The sequence below is a fragment of the Parus major genome, chromosome 2 (assembly GCF_001522545.3).
Source record: "Parus major isolate Abel chromosome 2, Parus_major1.1, whole genome shotgun sequence".
Taxonomy (NCBI): Eukaryota; Metazoa; Chordata; class Aves; order Passeriformes; family Paridae; genus Parus; species Parus major.
In genome coordinates, this window is record NC_031769.1 from 124,758,490 (window position 1) to 124,778,269 (window position 19,780).

Consider the following 19,780-nt stretch of genomic DNA (forward strand, 5'->3'; position numbering starts at 1 on the left):
ATGCTGCTGTAGAAGCTAGACTTGTATTTGAAGAACTATACTTAAAAAGCACTTTTATAAAGGCAGCAAATATCATAGACTCATTTTGCAAACAAGGACTTCATATGGAGTGGTGACTTGATTGAGTTTGGACAGATAACAGCATGTTGTAGGCATGCTTTGCCATCAGTATTTGTTCAGATATACTTGGTGAGATCTTGTCTTGTTAGCTCTTTTGAAAGTCTGGCTGGTATTATTACTTATTCATAGTTTGTTAGGAAGATGTCCTAATCAAAAGATGATAATGGTCTTCTTTTATGTTTGGGGACTCTAAACTTACTAACTTGAAACATAGTCAGATAGAAGAGGGGAAATTAAAAGGAAGCTTGAATATCATTACTAAATACCTGTGTTTTAATAACTGTTGCATCTTCCTTTGGAAAGCAAATTGTGGAAGAATTAGAGGTTGTCAAAGCTTAAAAATATATCATGATTTCATATGAAACAATATGACTTGTGTGTGGAATTACAATTTTAGTTTTCTGCATTCCAGCTTTCATCACAGGGCTGCAGTTCCCTTTTATGACCTGTGATGCATTATTAAGACAGGGCTTTCCAAATGTGAGGGAGTTAAGTTTGCACCTTTTATTTGAAACCAAGTAAAAGTCCATGGCTGGTGCCTTTAGAATCTTGGATTGTTGCATCCCACTAAGTTTTAAATGACTAATGTATATGTTTCAGAATACTGCAGCCCAGAAATATGTCTCCCTTTCAGTTTAGTAAACTTCCACATTGAGTTAGCAAGTGCCATAAGGGAAAGGAACAAGGAATAATTATTTTCAAATGGCTGAAAATACTCAGCCTTGTTTTAGTTTGCAAGTAGAGGGAACAAGAATCACACTGAAGCAAGGGGGGAATTAGAGAGAAGGCACAGCCAGGTAAATATAGTTGAGAGTCCATTCTTGTGGTCTTTTCAAGACACCATCTGACTGAAATAGAATTTAAAATCTTGGCAGTTAGGCTGCTGTTGGTTTTTATAGTGACTTCTTCAGCTGGGCATGGAAGAGGAAGAATAGATTTACCTTCAGGAGCACACAGAACCCACCAGTGATTTGGAGGTGCAAATAGCTTCTTTGGTCAGTGGTGTTCTATCAATTTTTGAATATTTACTGAAACCTTTGAGTTTATCCGCAATGCTGTTTAAATAGGGGAAATCTAAGAGTACGTTTCTTAATTTTAACAAACTGATGTGTAAACCCACAAATTCAACCAAGCAGTAATACAGGTAAAGAAATGAAGCTCTGTATACAGGCTTTGCTATACAGGGACATTTGGAAATAGGCATGAACTGCATCTACTTTCATAACAATATGTAACTAAAAAAACAAACTGATAATCCCTCAGTTGCATCATCAGATGTATCATACTTAGGCATTTTCCAGTTAAGGGGAAGAATAGGGAGAGCAATGAGAAAATAACCTACATTATTTCCAGTGTTTATCCCTAAAATCATTGTGCTGTCTCTACAACCAATCCTTGCCAGTATTTGGGGAAAAGAGCATGTGACACTGGGTTTCAACTATCTGACAAAGTAGCTTCTGAAAATCAACCATTTTTGCATTGACTTCTTTCTGTTCAGCAGAAGTAGGGAAGGTGAGGAAAAACATTGCCATGAAAGTATTTCATACAGTGTGTAGCCAGTACATTTTCTGTTTTTCAGCAACAGTATGCTGTTATAGATAAAGCAGTCTATTTTATTAGTTTCTAGTGCCAAACTGAAACGGAAAAAGAATTGGTTTGGAACAACTTTCTACACGGAATTAACTGCAGATGGAGAAATTAAGAAAACAGCAAAATCAAGTAATTCTTCAAATCCCAAATGGGATGAGCAGCTGACAGTGTAAGTAGATTTTTTTGGTTGTTTGATACTATTTATTAGACAGACATTGCAGGCAAATATTTACTAAGCTTGGCTGCCTACATAATTTGCTCTGGCTGTTGGTGTCTAAATGTAGACATAAGTCGCTATTTATCTCAAATGATTTTTTTTAATGAATCCTTACAATGTTTTGAGAATTTTTTTTCTTACAGAGTGTGTTACTTTCATACAGTGGCCATACATGATATAGTCTTGATATTTGTTAGGACTGTGTTTAGCACAGGTTGCTAGAAAGAGTTACTAATTGTAACCATTCTCAACTTTAGAAGGAAAAAAGTCTCAACTGGATAAGTAGTAGTTATGAGGAAGGTCACTTCTTCCTTTGAATTTCCCAGTGAAGGGATACACACACACAAAACTGCAGAGCTACCTTGCAACTTACCCTGATGTCTGACCATTTTAATCTTCTTGTGGTAGTTTGGTTTAATGATGCTAGCGGTGTATATGTACCTGAATAGGGCTCCATGAAGAAGTGGCAATCTTGCGCGTGGTATAGAATGATTTATTCGCAAGCAGGATTGTATTGGTTCAGACTTGAGTCTGGGAACAGCATCACTCCTAGCAAGTGGCACTGAGCTTGGGCCAGTACATTTCACAGCATCTGACATATCTGTGTGCAGTAGCTAGCTTTGTCAGCAGTAGGAACCATGCTAGATTCCAAGAACAGTGCTGGAGAGTAGGGAGTGGTACATCTTTGGGAAACCCTTTGTTTAGGAACACTTACTCTAGACCTGGTCTGAAGCAAGTAGGATTCCTGTGCCTCACTTCTTGGTATTTCAGGTTTAGTGAACTTATTAGCCCTTTGCAATGCTGCAAAAGAGAATAATGTAGTCTTGGACCTGAGGATGATTTCCAGGATCAAGGACTAGAACAAGTACAGCGCTGTCAGTATATTCCTCAAGTTTTTCTTGAGGAGGCAGGTTTGATTTGGCAGGATTTGGTGGTCTGGTAGAAATGAGGTGAATTGCAATGCATAGTAAAGGCAGACCCATTTAATAATGAGTATTGTTTACTTAGGGTCTTAACATTATATGTATTTTTAAGGAATTCTGGCCCCCTCTTTCTCTGGCTGTTGGCATGGTATTTGAGGCTAAGTGACCTCTCTGGCTTGCCAAATTCCCCTCACTTCTATGGGTTAGCCATATATTTGTGTGTGCAGGTGTTGGGGATTTTTTTCCTTTATTTTGTTGAGCTGTTATTTTACTAATACCTCCCTTAGAAGTCAGGCTATTAAAAAAAAAATAAAATTTGCATGTGTTTCAGCAAAAATGGTCTACCTGTCCAACATATTCAAGTGACTGTAGAGCTAGTCTTCTTGTTGGGAGAGTGGGGCTTGTTTTTATTATTATTTTATCATTACTAACATAATTTTCTGTATGTATTAGCTGAATTCTGATGGGTATGTGACTTTTTGCAGTGAAGTACTTCTACTCCCATTTTTCACAGCCAAGAGTACCTTTGCAGTACTAGACCCTATATTACAAAACTCTCCAGGACCTAGCATAGCTTGAGCAGGGGAGAGATCAATGCCCAATTTTGTAATAATATTACTGCAATTGGGTGCTTTACCTTTCTGCTTCCCTCCAGTTTTTACTTTAGCTTCATCATTTGATTTTTCCCCTCTGATTTCTGTGAGTATGCCTTACGGTTTTATATATATTTCTGGATTCACAAAAAATGTTTATTGACACTTCCATGGCAGGCTGATACCTGTTGAGTGGGTTCTTCTTGCTTGCAAATAGATACTTCATTGCTTTTTCCTTTTTTAAAAATATTTAATATTTTTCTTTTCAGAAAGTATTTTACTTCCCACCTTTTTCTCCATATTTAGTAAGTTTTTAGCTAGAACTCTGGAGGAATAGGGAAACGAGCCTTTCATAAATAAAGATATGTTTTATATAAATGAGATTTGAATTGAGTGTAAGTTATTCTGATACTTCTCAAATTCCTGACTATCATTATAATGCACTTTAAGTTTGATCGTAAGTGTAAATGTCATAGTGTTTACAGTTCTTTGTAAAAAATTTCCCCTTGCAATACAAAATTTCACTTCATTAGTATAAAAATTCCAACAAGAGTGTATAAATACTTCTAATAACAAGAACGACTTATTAAAAATCTGTCTATATTTTTTTAAAATGTATTTTATGTGCAGGACTGTGACTCCACAGACTACGCTGGAATTTAGAGTGTGGAGCCATCACACTTTAAAAGCAGATGCTTTATTAGGAAGAGCCACTGTAGACTTGAGACAAGCTTTGGAAGTACACAATAGAAAATGTAAGTCATCATGAAGGATATTTTGAATAAAATAAAATTATTATTACTAAACTATATATCAAACTGGAAGCCAGACTACTAACTGTACATGTAATTACAACTGATTTTCAGTTGATATCTTTACTTGTCTCTTCTAGAGATATCTGTGCTATTGAGAGCATTTTAGATATAACAATAGGATATAATGCTTTTGAAACAAACAGCAGTAGTTGTTGAAAATTAAGTAACAGCAGAAGTGATTAAATACAATGTTTTGTAGCAAGCTAGTAACTAATTTGATAGAAGATCTGTTTTAGATTTAGTAACAAAAAAAAAGATAAAAAACTAAACTTTCAGAAAAGCTGTGTAATTTTTTATGTTTTCCTTCCCTAGGGTCACTAATAATAAGGCTGGATATTTGTCCCTCATAATATAGCTGCCCAGAGAGCAATAGAAAACATTAATTATTGAAACAATTGTGATCTTCCTTTTAGTACATAAGAGATTGTTTGTTCTATGTAACTTCTAATATTAAATATTTTTGATAGAATATATCTGATTTGCTTTTCAAATTTTTTTTTGTTTAGTACAAGATGGTAAATCCACACTTTAAATTCCACTCCAGAGTGGCAGTAGAATTCCAGCTAAACCACTCTTAACCTTTCTCACAAGTTATATGTATAAACCTGAGGTGACTGTTTAGAAAGGTGGGGTTAAGGAGATCCAAAAAAAAGCTAAATTTTTCTGATTCTTACAAAACAGAATTTTAAGTTAATAAGTAAGTGGGGCTTCTTCAACAGTATTATAATGATTCTACAGTAAATTTCATAGTTAAGCAGATTTTCTTTTTAAATAAGAAAATTATATCAGAAGAAACTGGATTATAATAATGCTTGCCACAGAAAAGTAGTTAATATTTTAGCAAGTTCTAACCAAATGTTATGTATGTCTAGGGGAGGTGGGATCTAAGAGCTTGACAATTTTTTTCAGGTAATGGTTGACTGAGTTTGTTGTACATTGCACCAAAAGTAATTTATGTGCAATGTTTCTTATTTGGGCAAGTCAGTATTTAGACACTTACTGGATTATCTAAGCATTCACTGGTAGAATAATCAGGTCGGTATCCTTCATTCATTGAGTTATTAATACCTATTCTAAAATGCAGCACTTGGAAGGCTCTTTGCTGATGAATATGGAACAGGAAGTCCTCTAAATGCAGAAATTTTAGAATTAATATAGGTACTTCTTCTGCTAAACACCATGACTATTAAATTGCTGCCCACACACCTCACAGTTTTCTTGCTAGCTCAATTGAACTACAGCCAACAGTTGAACTGGTTTAGAAGGATAACCTGTTAAAATAGCAGAAGTTAAATCAACCACCATTTGCAAAAATTAAAAATGTGTTAATTAAACAATTCAGGGGTAGGTTAGTTTCTTCTCTTCTTTGAGATAGCACTTTTTTCAAAAATGCATATTATTAAATCAGTAATCCTGTAGATTTAGGAGCTTTGTACTTGCTGCAGAGATTTAAAGTCCTTTAAAATCCACTGTAGCACAGCAGTGCAACTGCTGCCCAACTACACTGTTAAATCTGCTCTTTCAAGTAATAGCTTGGGGGGTATCTGGCAATAGGTTATGTCAGCCTCCTCCCCTCTTTTCATGTCTATTATTCACTTATGATGCATGCTAAGAATGGAAAATAAAATGGAAATGTTAGTTTAATGCAGAGATGTGCCCAATTTAAATTTAACTTGGAATGCTATCATATGGAGGGGAATATGATGGCATATCTTTAAAAACTAATCTTTTAATCTGAGAGTTCAAATACTAAAAGGTCTTAACCATTTTAACCTGATTAATGTGAACTCCTAGCTGACTGTGTTTGGATTTATGACATGTAGCTTTAACTGTTGTAATAGTTGATTTAGAGAGAATTACACAGCATCCCCAGCATGTTTTACCTCTGGATTATACATGTCTCTATATAAACGTATGTATTGCTTGTCAGTCAGATTGAATTATTTTATTGCACCATCAGTTATCTCAAATTTTCTTTTGATGAAAGTAGTTTCTGATTTAACTTTTGGTTACCTGAGGCATCCTCTCTTACTGTTTAATTCTTGGAGTTACAATCTATGAAAATGCTAGTAAGGATTTACTAAAAATAGTTTTAAAATTGAGGAAGGACTATGCAGTCTCTGCATTTACTTCTTCCTCAAAGAGTTTTTTTCAGTGGTCTTTTAGAATTAGTTTTGGAAGGTACTAATGAGAAATGCATATAGGCTCTGGTTGTAAAATGAGGTTCCCAGTGACTTTTAATATTTGGATGTGTAGTTCAGAAGTTGTTTGACTTCAAGCCATCATATGTTATGTAAGTAGTGCATTATTTCCAAAGAGCTTAATGGAAATGGCAGACCTGGGAAATCATTAACAACAAAGTGCTGAATCCAGATGGATTCTTTAGCATACCTATAGAATATACTATGTAAATGGACAATTCTTTTTTAAAATAAAGTGTGCATTTGCACACAGCAGGTGTGAGTATATACAGCTCCATAGTGATTTCTGCTTTGATTTGAATATCTCTAATGTTCAGTTTTATAGAATGAAATGCATATATCACATTTGTGTGTTAAAGATCTCTTTTAATGTTATTTAGAATTTAATTTTTTCCTTTACCCTTCTTTCCTTCTCATCCTATCCCACCCCAACTCCATTTTTAGTGGAGAAGGTGAAAGAACAGTTGAAACTCTCTTTGGAAAACAAGAATGGCATGGTGCAAACAGGTGAACTGACAGTTGTGCTAGATGGTTTGGTTGTTGAACAAGAATCTCTTACAAATCTCAGTTCATCAGCAACCAGTAAGTTAAAATAATTAAGTCAGATGATAATATTTGGATAAAGATTTCAAACAGATATAATAGAATATTTCTGTTGAATTTGTTTCTTACTGTTCAGTAGAAGTTCAGCAAAATGGCGAGGCTGTACATGAAAGCAGAGATGCTTCAGCAAGAAGTTCATCCAGGTTGGAATTTATTTTTGTGTTTAATGTGATATGAAGTGTAGTAGAAAAGTTATCAGTTGAAATGTTTCAGTTGTTTGTGTTTTGGTGTTTTTTTGTTTTTGTTTTATAAATGGTCTTGAAGATGAGACATTCCAGCTGTCGAGGTCAAAATTATGTTGCCACAGGTTTTAGAAACATTATTTGTTTGATAATTACATAATTTAGTTCAACTGATTAGAAATCTATAAAATGCTGCAGCAGAATTTAGGGGAACAGTGGCTCAGTGTATTTTTATGTACTTATTCAATGTATTTTCTTTTGCTGCTTAAGAACTATTTCTATTAATAGATCTTTTTGTGATGTAGCACCTGAACGGAAGGAAAAAGAAAAAAAGCCTTCCTTATTCGTGAATTGCTTCCTCCTCTGCCTTTCTAAGGTCATGATCAGGAACTTAAGAGACTTGTATTGAGTTTCACAAGCAGTATTTGTAACACTGATTCCAAGGCCTGTTTCCTCCTGAAATGGCAAGAAAAAGATATTCAGACCAGTTAAGAGCTTCATTCTTGGCTTCTCTACTTTTGTAACCTGCTCAAGGACTGGCTGGAGAGGAGTAGGAATAGATTTTTTTGCATCCTCATCTCTAGTAAGACAAACAGGTCAATTCAGATCAATTTAATGTTACTGGTCTGTTCAGTTACCTTGTGTGAACCCATTTGTGTTTAAGATATTGACACTCACTGGAGTGAAAAAACATCCCGTTGCTATGCATTTGAGTGACAGGGACACATTTGTCCTTGTATGCTTGACTTGATTCTTTTTTTGAATTTATGGATGTTTGTATCTCTTCCTCAATGGGTGCTCAAGATGAGGGAGTGAGAATAAAAAATTGCTTCTGCTTTTTTTTTTTTTCATGAGAAAGGTTTGGGACTGCTAAAAGTGATTTGAAACACATCTGCATACCATTTTTAAACAGTAGTAACCATCATTTGTTTTCATTCAGCTATTGTTGCTGGAGATAATCTCTCTTACTGGGATCCTGCTCTTGGTGTTGATATTTTAATTAACTGCAGTTTTCCACACAACTATCCAGCAGTTTTAATTTACAGTTTTAAAATTAGGAGATGAAGAAAAGTTTTAAGGTAGCTTCTCTGCATGTCTTTTGGAGGTAAATTGAGTTTGCAGTCCAGAGTTGAAAAGGACTTCAGTTCTCTGTTTATACCGGGCTCCTTTGAAGTTGGGTAAGGTAGCATGGAAATGCTGCTTCTTCCCTTCTTACTCCATATAGCTGGACTTCTAGCTGTTCTCACATTTTTTGTCACCTGTATAATTTCAGTATTTAACCTCTATTTGTTGAGATGATAAGGAGTTGACATTGAGCGTGATTTTCAAAATATGTGTCTGTGGTGGATGGCTTTAAGCATTCTGAAAGATTTAGGTCAAAAACCAGTGTACTAGTGTGCCTGAACAACACTTCCCATTCACAGGCCCTTAAAGTGCATTTATTTCCATGTGGCCTTGTAAACACAGAGCTGCCTGTATTTGTCTTCACAATGTCCCATCCTGCCAATGCATAGAGAAGCTCATCTCACTGTCCTTTTACTGAGGGAGATTTTTTGTTGCTTTCTGATGTGATGGGTATTTTTAGTGATATGACCTAACAAAACCAGTTCTTCCTCTTGCTTAATGAGAGAAAAAGCTTTCCTGCTCATAGCTGCACTTTGGAAGGGTCCCTAAGGCTGTTTGGAAGATGCAGCAGGTGCTACAGTCTGTTCAATTCAATTCTAATATTTCATTAAAAGTAAAAGAGAAAGTGAAAATGGAAACTCTTACCTGTTGTAAGTTTCTGAAATCCTCAAAACTGATTCTTGCCCTTTTTTTAACAGTCAAGTGTGAGACCAAAACAATTACCTAGGCTGCAAACACCATGCTATAAGCAGTTGTGAATTTACCACCATTTCTTTATTTGTTTCTATAGCATGGTTTAGTGTAGCATTTAGTTTAGTTTCATAACTGTTTAACATGTTGTTTGTAGTAACCTAAAATCATCTTTTATTTTTACCAAGATCTGCTTGTGACATTTCTAATGGGATAGACAATCAAGTACCTTCCAACTCTGTAATACAGAATACATTCTGTGTAGAAGCTGTTAATGGAGACAGCACACCATCTCCTAATCATGTTGCAGCCAGACCCAAAAATACACCAGTACCAAAACCACTTGAAGCTCAGCCTGTCAACAGCACTGGTAAGAATGGGAGAGTTACTGGAACCTGTTCCGTGAGGCTTTTTTATCTAGTTGTATCTCAAGTTGAGCTACTTTTTCCATAAAATTTTCGTTGGAATTCAAAAGTACTGAAAGGATGTGGCTTGAATTTATAACCTTGTGTGTCCACTTTTGTAAATATTTTATTGCAGTAGACCCATTGTTAAATATACTGAGTTTCACACTTTAAGTTTGTTTCTCTGATGAAGAAATATAAGTGTCCAAAATCTTCCAGCTTTCTGTCCTAGATAATGAAACCATATTACTGTTTGTCTGGAGGAAAAATCAGATTTCATTCACAATTAATTTGAGTAACTATGGTTAAATTTTTCATGACATTACATAAATCTGATTTAGGCAGGGAACTGCTGTGCTCTGGGTCAAGATGTGTTGCAGACTTTCCGTGCCTTCAATTCTTTTCGAAAATTCCATTTAAAAACAGGTAGTGCCAAATACAAATAATTTTCCTTTTAAATACAAAAACATTGATTCTGGCTGCAGTTCACTTTTGGTTTAGTAAGACAAGTAAAAAAAAAAAAGTTTTTTGATTTTTGTTCCTTGGACATCTAATAATTACTGTGCTTTCTAAGTCCTTTGTCTTTTCTCAGCTGTTAGAGATGACAGTGATAGCAGAGAGAAAAGACAACTGTAAATAGAAATAGGCAAATTGTTACAAAATGGTAGAACAGAGATTGTCAAACTCTCAGTAATAGAGTGAAAAACGTTGGTATGGTTGGAAGATAACAGAAACAATTATAAACTTTAAAAAGTAATAATAAAATTAGGTCTTCTCTGTAGCTTTTCTCTATTTGGAGAACTTTAATTTGATTCCTCTCTCTTTTTAGCTCGAGGCTAGAGGGCATATATATTATTAAGACATTGGTTCCTTTTTCTTCAACCACAGAGAGAGCCATTTGAAATCTGTTATTAGGATAGGGTAATTGAAAAATAATTAATTTGTTCAAAGTGGTAATATTGATGAAATCGTCACTGAGCTTGCACTAAGGCATTGATATAGGAGTAATCAACTCCTCTCACTCTACCAGTGGGTGAAGATGTTTTTAAGGCAAGGCATGAAACAGATCTCTTGTATTTTTTGATTACATATTTTTCCAACTGTTGTGCTTTAGCAGGATTGTAATTTTATGTGACATTGCCAGAATTGATGTTTTAGGCATAATTGCTGAAGTAATCATCTGATGTAATGTTTTATACATCTGTTTTGGAGATGAACTTACTAATAGAGCAGATGATTTGTTCATTATTTTGCTTCTAACTTTATTACATAATCCTTCACTCTTTCATGGGGATAAGTTGAAATTTCAGTTGGCTTTTTTCTTGTGTAAGTTAAGTTGTTGCTAGTTTAAGCAGAAAGTTGAGGAAACTCGATCAAATTGTTCATAATTTTCATGTCATGCTGAAACAATATAAAATCTTGATATGTCTTGATGTAGATAATTTCTTTTGTGCCATTTGGAAGCAGTGATGTGTTACCCTGGAAAACTTTTGTTCAGAAATCAGTGCATTTATAGAACTTAAAAATCTGTTGCCCGTAAAATCATGCTTATCATCATGCATATCAAGAAAATTCATATGGTGCAGTGATAAGAAACTGACTTGCTAATTTAAATTCTGACGCTAATTTAAATTCTTGCTAGTTTTATTCTGATGACAGAATTAAACAAGTGAACTCTTTAAAATAATGAAACAACATTTTATAAGCACTAGTGTAGGATGAAATTTTGCAAATGTATCAAAAAGGTTGAGAGTATATAATTATACTGGTTTCAGTCCTTAGCATGGTAAGGGAATATACTGTAAGGTAATAAAACTGCTTGAAGCATGTGTTGCATATCCTTAGTCCTGTAGAAAATGGTTGCAACTCTAAAACAGGTACAAACTACTAAGTATAAATAGAATTGTCACTGTATGATGTTGATCAGTGGTGCAGAAAATGTAAGTGCTGAATGATGTTACACTGCTTTTTATAGGGCCATGACTTTTAATGGGTGTCCTACAGACTGCTGTACCTGATGTCACTTGTCTATCTTACACAAGATCTTGATGAGCTGAGACACCGTTCTGTTAAGCAGATGATTGGTATATTGTTGGCCAAGTGGGCTTGGGACTAATAAAGCTGCTAAATCCATGCCTACTTTAAACCTTTTACGAGATTGTGCTTGCTTCAGTTTGATGGCATTTTTATTCTTCTTTTAAAGATAGAATTGATTTACTCTGTGAATCTAAAGTAATTGCCTTTGGTCATTAGACTATGTAAGCTGTGCTAGCCAATAGTAGTTTTTACGTTTTAATCCCTCTTTTGGAGGGGGATTTTTTTTTTTCAAGTCACACACAGGTATAAGGTTAATTGTAGAGTTCCTGAAAAAGGAAAGAAATTATCTGTAGGAAATGCCTCTTAGTTTTCCAAATCTCATAGAGCGATCTCTTCATATTTGTTTTCATGTCATACTGATCAAGATTCTCTTTTGAATTTCAGTGTAAGTTCAGAGTATTAAAAAAGGTTATACAGTTTTGTGGAAAGCAGATGGGTGCCTCTTGCTAATCTAGAGTAAGGAGTAACATTGAGTTGACCAAGACATGCAGAAACTAAGAAATTTTCCTTTAGCAGGGAAATATAGAGAATGGCTTGTAAACTAAGTTTTAACTGAAGGCAAGTGTGTTGTGACTTTTTGTCATCTTAACTTATGGCATACAGGTGCAACTTAAATATATTCAATTCATTGACTCTAGAAGTTGGTTATTTGAAAAGTAAATCTTATCAGATTCTGATACACAAATGTTATTTTCCATTTCTCAGTTAATGGTGAGTCACCTGCCTCTGCATCTGAAGCTGGTAATTCCTCTGTCTCGGAGGCTCCGACGGGTTCAGTCGAAGCTCCTGTGTCCTCAGCAGATTGCACTAATGATACAGCAGAACCTCAGTCAGCAGAAGAAGCAACTAGTTGTTCTGAAGGCCACCCTTCTGCATTACCTGTTGTGTCTGCTGGACAAGAACCTGCAGCTGCAACAGACTGTGCTCAGCCTAATGCTCGAAACAGCATAGCAGTGGATGCAGCAAAGCCAAGGGAATCCTCCTCCACACCAAGTGCATCTGCAGAACCTGTAAGACAGCAGCCTGCTAGTGCCAGTACAGAGCCTTTGCCACCAGGGTATGTTGTTTTGCTTTTCATGCTATCATTTTGTGTCATCTAAATGTGCATATGAAGAAACAGAAATTTAATCTGTACAGGGATTGTCAAATGCAGGTCAGCTGGCCAAGATGGGGTTATTTGGTCTAAAACGGGATTTGTACTGCTGCTATAACTGGTTGCTCCTGTCCCAGAAATTAACAACTGATAACTGATTTGATGAGAAGTGATCTAGAAGCTGAATATTGTGATCTAAACAGGCAAACTCTTGGGCATTATGGATGTGGTATTTTAGTTTGATATTTTCAAACTTGCTTGGGCCGTACTTCATTATTCCTTTGTTTCTTAGTAGTAGGGACCAAAGCACAAAGAAGTGAAAATGACTAGTCTGTAAATGCTTGTAGGTGCTTGCTGTGTCAGAATGAGTTCAATCACGTTATAGCTAAAAATAAGATTTGATGTGTATGTAGGTATGTGCTAAGAAGAGCAAGAATATTTTAATTTTACTAGTTTGTTAGAAATTGCTTTAGTTGTCTTAAATACAAAATCAAAAATGTGCTTAGGCATTAAATGAAAGTTCAGTACATGTTCAAATAGATAGATAGATCTTAACATTTTTAAAATATGCTTTCATGTTGGGGTGAAAAGATACTTTCAGTTCAAATTAGAAATACTAACATTTCCATAATATTGGAAATATTAACTATTTTAGCATTTTCTCACCACAGAAACTGTTCCTTAACCCAAAGTCTATATACCATGTGGCACTGTAGCTGATCTTTCAGATCTTGTATTTTACCTGTTCCCCGTGAAGAAGGCTCAGTAAGTTGTTAGTGACACTTCATTTGAGTTCCTGCAGTTATAGAAACAAACATTTGAAAAGATAGAAGTATTGTATATAAACTGTATAAGAGTTACCTAGTTTTTAATTTTCAGATGTTCTGTCCTTATAGGTGGGAATTCTTTCCACACATTCTCTTTTTAATTAATTAAATGCTTTCCCACTGAGGAGAGGGTCATGAGTTCCAGGCATAGTGTAAGCTATGGCCAACTGCTTTTCTTTATCATTCCCGGGTCATGTTTCGGTGGGGTTTTTATTTGGTGGCTCCCCACACCCCTTCCTTCCTGTCCCCTCTGCCCTCTTATCACCCCAGCCTAATTGAGTCTCCATTTATGTATATCCCTTGGAACTCTTTAAAATGCTGCTGCTCCCCTCTACTCTTCTTAACATATAGCCTCTTGAATTGCAGAACAGATTTTCTAGTTTTATACAATGCTCTGCAGTACATGCAGAAGAAATGCACATCCAGTCCTATGAGTAGCAGGCCAGGAGTTCTGCCTACATTTTTAGGATCTAATTAAGTGTTTATGTAAGAAAAACAAATATATATCAAATGCAGACAAGCACTTCAGCTTTTCACCTAATGTTTAGGCTGGTTTCCTCACCATTTATATGTACTTTTATTGTATGATGGCAATTCTCAGCATTATGAAACTTCAGCTGTTGATAATGGTTGGTCCATCTTCAGTGTAAGATCAATTTGCAAAACGAATCTGATCCCTATCCCCAGGGATATCAGATACAGAATTTACCAGGGTAGGAAATAGAAACACAGGAAAATGGCTGATAGCACACACTTCAGGTTCACTCTGAAAGATGCTGTTTGTTTGGTATAGGGAATAGGGCTTCAAAATGTAAACACTCATTCTTTGAGAGACATTGAGAGAAATGCAAAGAATGCATCTCTCTAAGCACTTTTTGAGTGAGGTTATTTTAGCATCCAAGCATTGAGCAGATAATTAATTGACTTTGTTCTCAACTAAAATATAATAGAAAAATGCCTGTGAATATTGATGTATGCTCATTATGTGCTAAATCCTTTAAAGAAGTCTTTATGGTGATATCAGTTAGGTAGTAACTGATCTGTATTCTGGTGTGAATTTTCTTTGGTGTTTGAGAATGGGTTTTGGACCATGGTATTTTCATTCAATGCCAAGGTACTTTTTTGTCTCAGTGGGAAGTTCCAAAAAAGTATTTGAACCTTCACTTACATGTAAATCTCTTTGTCTTGAAGGTGGGAGCAAAGAAAGGATCCTCATGGTAGAACCTATTATGTTGATCACAACACACGAACTACAACATGGGAAAGACCACAGCCCTTACCTCCTGGGTAATGCAGACCTTCTGAATTAAATATGATAAACTTACTAAGTTTTTGTTTGTTGCTGGGAACAAACAGCAGCTCATCAAACCTCTATTCTGTATCATATATTAAGAAATTCTAGCTTTCATTTAATTATATTAATTGCAGCTATTGTTACTGGTGTGTTGATACTAGATAGGTCATTAGTTTTGATCACTTGTTCAAGTACAGCTACTGAAGTATTTTGTTCTTCCTTTAAAACTTAAGCATGAAATAATGCATATTTGATTGCCTACATTTAGGTGGCACCACTAAGTGTAGTGCACTGGTTCCAAACCTCAGATCTCCCAGCAAAGTGTTCTCTGTAAAATCTGCCAACATTACTTGCTGTCACAGGTGTTTACAAAGTTTAAAATGAGGTGACAGAGAGCTGACCAGGCAATTGCTCATTATGGTTGTTATTTTGAAAAATTAAGTTGTTAATTAAGTTGGGGTGCTTTTGTGTCCTTTAGAAATTGAAATCGTGCCTGCGACTCCAGTAGTTCATTCAAGCACCACCTAGGAATTTAGCATAAAGAGAAAATCACTGAGAATTAACTGTTCACGTTTGTGTTTGTTGAAAGCTGGGAAAGAAGAGTTGATGATCGTGGGAGAGTTTACTATGTGGACCACAACACCAGAACAACAACGTGGCAGCGACCAACAATGGAGTCAGTGAGGAACTTTGAGCAGTGGCAGTCTCAAAGGAATCAGCTGCAGGGAGCTATGCAACAATTCAACCAACGATACCTCTATTCGGTAAAGTATACAAAATTTGAAAGTAGTACAGAGGTATAGGTATACTTTTTGTTCTTTAAAGAAAGGGATTTTGTAACTATTTAACCATATGTGTTAAAAGACATTTAACATCAGTAATTTAGGTTCTGATTATTTTGAAAAAAGTTAAAAATCATCCTTGAAGGCAGAAAGTACTCCCTTCTGAGTTTGTTCCCTGCCTTGCATCCTGCATTTTACATAAGACTTTTAATGCCAGTAGTAGGAGGTACAATTAAAGTTGTCCCTTAAACTGAAAAGGAATGTAAATACTGTTAGGAGTCATTTTGAGCATTAAATAGCCTTCAAAAAACTGTTCAGGTGATTAGAAGTCCTTCACTAATACCAGTGGCAGTTATTTTACTTTGAAAGTTATACATCTGGTTCACCTCTGGAATTTCCTACGTGGTTTTCCATTTCTCTCACATAGTTGCTTACCTCTGCCTGAAGAAAATATGAGTAGCTTCAAAAAGCATATTTTGTGAGTCAGATTTTTCCATCAGTGACTGGATAAATAGGATAGTTGTTTCTTCAGAGTTAGGAATGATGGTGCCTGTGTGTCGCTGTCACTGTAAACAGTGTACTTTAAGAATTGTTCTTGGCTTCTTATAAAAATAATGTGATCCCAGAAACTTTGTAGTGACATCCAGCACAGCTGGAGCATTTTAAAGATGAAACCATTGAAGTACAAGTGCAAAACAACTTCATTTTAATAGGACTCTCTGCATGTGCAGATCTGAGTTTGAATTTGATGGACTTTATTAATACACCCCTCTGAAGTAAAGGATGCTGCCATATTACATTTAAAAATTCTCAACCTCTCATTATTAAATTAGACATTATATCTTGTCACTAACAGTAGCAGAAACATTCATCACCACTAATTTTCTGAACTCCCAGAGCTGTCATCAAATTCATTTTATGCAGTAGAATGGTCAAGGATGGAAGGGACATCTTAAAGTTATTTGGTCCAGTGTCCATCCTCACGAAAGGCCACCTAGAGCCAGCCATCCAGGACTGATGTCTTGTAAATATTTCCAAGGATGGAGACCCCACAACCCCTCTGGGAAAGCTGTGCCAGTGTTTGGTCACTCTCCCTGTAAAAAGCGTTTCGTGATGTTCAGAGGGAACCCCCTGTGTTTCAGCGTGTGCCATTGCCTCTGGTCTTGCCACTGTGAACCAGTGAGAAAAGCCTGGCTCCATCCTTTTTGCACCTTCAGGTATTTAAACACACTGGTAACTTATGATGCAAATTCAGGAATCACAGCTGAGGCATGTCGAGCCAAAAACTCATCAGTTTGATCAGTTGCATAAAACATCTGAGAAAACTCACTTTTCCAATGCCAAGATTTTTTCTGGAACTAGATTTATCCTTCGGCGAACAATATATTTTTTAAATTCAGTTATGTTACTTCCTTCATTAAAGGATAACCCTTACTGAAAACCACAAACCCATTCCTTTAAATGTCCCATCTGACCTTAGAATCAATAAATAAGGATTTGTTAGTAAGATAGAATATACCTGAAGGAAGAGAAAACTTGACTGTTTGCATCTCTTTAGAATTCTGTTTTCTAAGTGTTATATCTGTTGCACAAGTAGAACTCACAGTTTTTTGAGGGGGGAAATTGAAAATATATTGAAGAAAGAGTGTTTTTTTTACTTTAGTATGCTTCTGTATATTTTTCTTCTAGAATAGTTAAGACCAAACTATAGCTATCTTTTCATGCTCTGGTGACATACCTATATAGCAGCCTGAGCGAGATTGTACATTATTTTTTGGGAAAAAGCAGAGGAATACTATCAGTTAGAGAATGTTTAAATTACCTTCAGTGGTCAAAGCTAGACTATGTAAGAAATAAAAATAGATGGGATATAGTTATTTGAATTACTTTCATTTTTACCTGGATTAATCTACCATAGTCATTTTGGAAGTGAATCTGCCTGGTCTTTCAGTGTGTTCTGTTAAGTATACAGTTCTGTGTGCCCAGCAGTCACCCACATATCCTTGGACCCATGAAGAAGGTCGGAAATATCTGAACTGTGCCACCATTCAGTTCTTTGGCAGACAGCTTTTTGCCTTTTTGCACTGTTCTTTTACAGTCACCGCAGAGAAGTCTTTGGTTAGAGGGTTATTGTGATTGTGTGGTCTCCTAAAGCAGAAAAGACTAACTGCATTTGCTGCTGAAATAGTGATAATTCTCTGTTCATGTGTAGTAGCTGGTGGCTGGAACAACTGCACAGCTTGATTTTTAGAGTAACTAATGCATTTCCTTCTGATCCTTGGTCGATTTCTCCTTCAGAGAAAAAAATATCATAGATTTTTTTTTTTTGCCTTCATTTGCTCCTGTGAACTCTTATTTGATATTTTTGTATTGTAAATGCTTTATAAAGCAGTATTAGTTCCTAAGACACTCTTTGGAGAACATAGCTTGGTTCTAGATCAAAATTCCATTCTGCACTCACAAACACTAAAAGTTAGCATCCACAAAGTTTTAGAGGTGGATGCTTTTAATTGCAAATCAGAGCATGGATCCTGTAGTCTGTGGGATTTCTGCCTTTTATTTTTATTTTCCCCTTGCTTTGTATTTTTGGGAGCTACTTGGGGACTTCTGCAAGGTTACAGTATATTATGAGCTTAGCATGTGTTTACATAATAATGTAATCCCTTTTTTTTCCCTTTTAACCTTACTGTATGTTGGTATAATTTTACCCATCCATATAAATGCAGCTGCATTTAAAAAAGAAATGACAATGTTTGAAAATAGCCAAACATCCAGGGAAGTTATCATGTTTTGAGGAAGTAAAACCCCCTTATGCTGGCAGTAGTTACTGAGCATGGAAATGTTTATTATGGTAAAATGTGTTCTTAAGCAAAAATTTAGTGCTTATCTGCTGATACATGCTTCCTCAAAACTTGTATGAACTGCACCTCTTTGTACGAGCACTCAAGGTTGCTGTAGGAAGGAAAAGGGAGGGTACATTGCATTGGAAACAAGTGTGCAAAGCATATCTTATTATCATATAATCTATGTTTCTTTGCAAAACCAGATTCAAAAATTCATGATGGGGTTTTTCTGCAGAATGAATAGTCTTCAGGACTAGTGGTAATTTTGGAACACACTGAGAAAGTAATATGAATAATATTTGGCCTAACTGAAAGTTGTCTTGTTTTTAAATAGGCTTCGATGTTGTCAGCAGAAAATGACCCGCTTGGGCCTTTACCACCAGGCTGGGGTAAGTTAATAAGCTGTGGATTTCAGGAAGTGGCAGTTACAGAAATTTGGAATGCAGTTGTTATATAGTGGATTTTTTTTTCTTTTTTTGCCTTAGAAAGGAGAGTGGATTCAAATGATAGGGTGTATTTTGTAAATCATAACACAAAGACAACGCAGTGGGAAGACCCTCGAACTCAAGGGTAGGTGTGTATAATGACTGTGCAGATTCAAAAGATCTTGCTTAATTCTTTTATATCATGATATGGGGGAAAAAACACTGCCTGCAATTTCTTTTGCAGTTTACAAAATGAGGACCCTCTTCCAGAGGGCTGGGAAATCAGATATACCAGAGAAGGTGTCAGATACTTTGTTGATCATAATACAAGAACCACCACCTTCAATGATCCTCGTACTGGGAAATCTTCTGTGTAAGTGAGAAATTAAATATATTTTTGAATGTTTTACCTTGTCATAGTTTAATAGTGACGTTTTCTCATTTGGACATTAAATTATGACCAAGTTTTTATATTACAAATTTAACATATTTTAAAATTTTGTTTTTCACTTTATCTATGACACATTTTTTCTGTACTGCTCTGATGTTGAATAGTTTCTATATGCTTTTGAAATACCAAGATTGTAATAATTTTATAAATAGAGAGGGGACATGAGGTTAACTTGAATAATGAACTAATGTAAATAATAGTTGCATTTTTAAAGTAAGAGCAAACGGTCATTATGAGTATTGCTTATAATGATGCACTCTCTAGCAACAGTAAGTGTACATGCAAATCTTCTTTTAAATATTTTGATTAGAAGTATTGACCCAACCTATAGTGGCTTTCTTAATGTATTTTATATGGGTTAGGGTTTACTTCTGACGACACAGGGATGACTTACCATTCAGTGAGCCTGTAGAATGTTGCACTAGAAAGTCCTTCGTAGTCCCAGGAGCAGCTGTATTTATAAGCCTAACTTAGCAGTCTTTCTTTCAGTGAAGATATTAAATTA

The 19,780-nt window shown here is 35.6% G+C and overlaps 1 protein-coding gene across 15 annotated transcripts in view; it reads left to right on the plus strand.

The window, feature by feature from the left end:
- The window catches only part of WWP1 (WW domain containing E3 ubiquitin protein ligase 1), a 59,164-nt gene that overhangs the window by 24,528 nt on the left and 14,856 nt on the right, over nt 1-19,780 (plus strand). For 6 of the 15 annotated variants that reach the window (XR_004496162.1, XR_004496163.1, XR_004496164.1 and 3 more), the window contains exons 3-13: nt 1,741-1,879; nt 4,074-4,198; nt 6,904-7,041; nt 7,139-7,205; nt 9,248-9,429; nt 12,266-12,617; nt 14,672-14,767; nt 15,364-15,538; nt 18,734-18,788; nt 18,885-18,969; nt 19,069-19,197. Coding sequence is in view for 12 of the 15 variants with exons in the window: in XM_015616835.3 (XP_015472321.1) it covers nt 1,741-1,879; nt 4,074-4,198; nt 6,904-7,041; nt 7,139-7,205; nt 9,248-9,429; nt 12,266-12,617; nt 14,672-14,767; nt 15,364-15,538; nt 18,734-18,788; nt 18,885-18,969; nt 19,069-19,197 (1,543 nt within the window). In the remaining 3 variants the exon portion in view is untranslated. Of the gene's footprint in view, nt 1-1,740; nt 1,880-4,073; nt 4,199-6,903; nt 7,042-7,138; nt 7,206-9,247; nt 9,430-12,265; nt 12,618-14,671; nt 14,768-15,363; nt 15,539-18,733; nt 18,789-18,884; nt 18,970-19,068; nt 19,198-19,780 lie in introns of those variants that run through there. The other 9 variants (XM_015616842.3, XM_015616850.3, XM_033512320.1 and 6 more) reach the window with 9 other exon arrangements.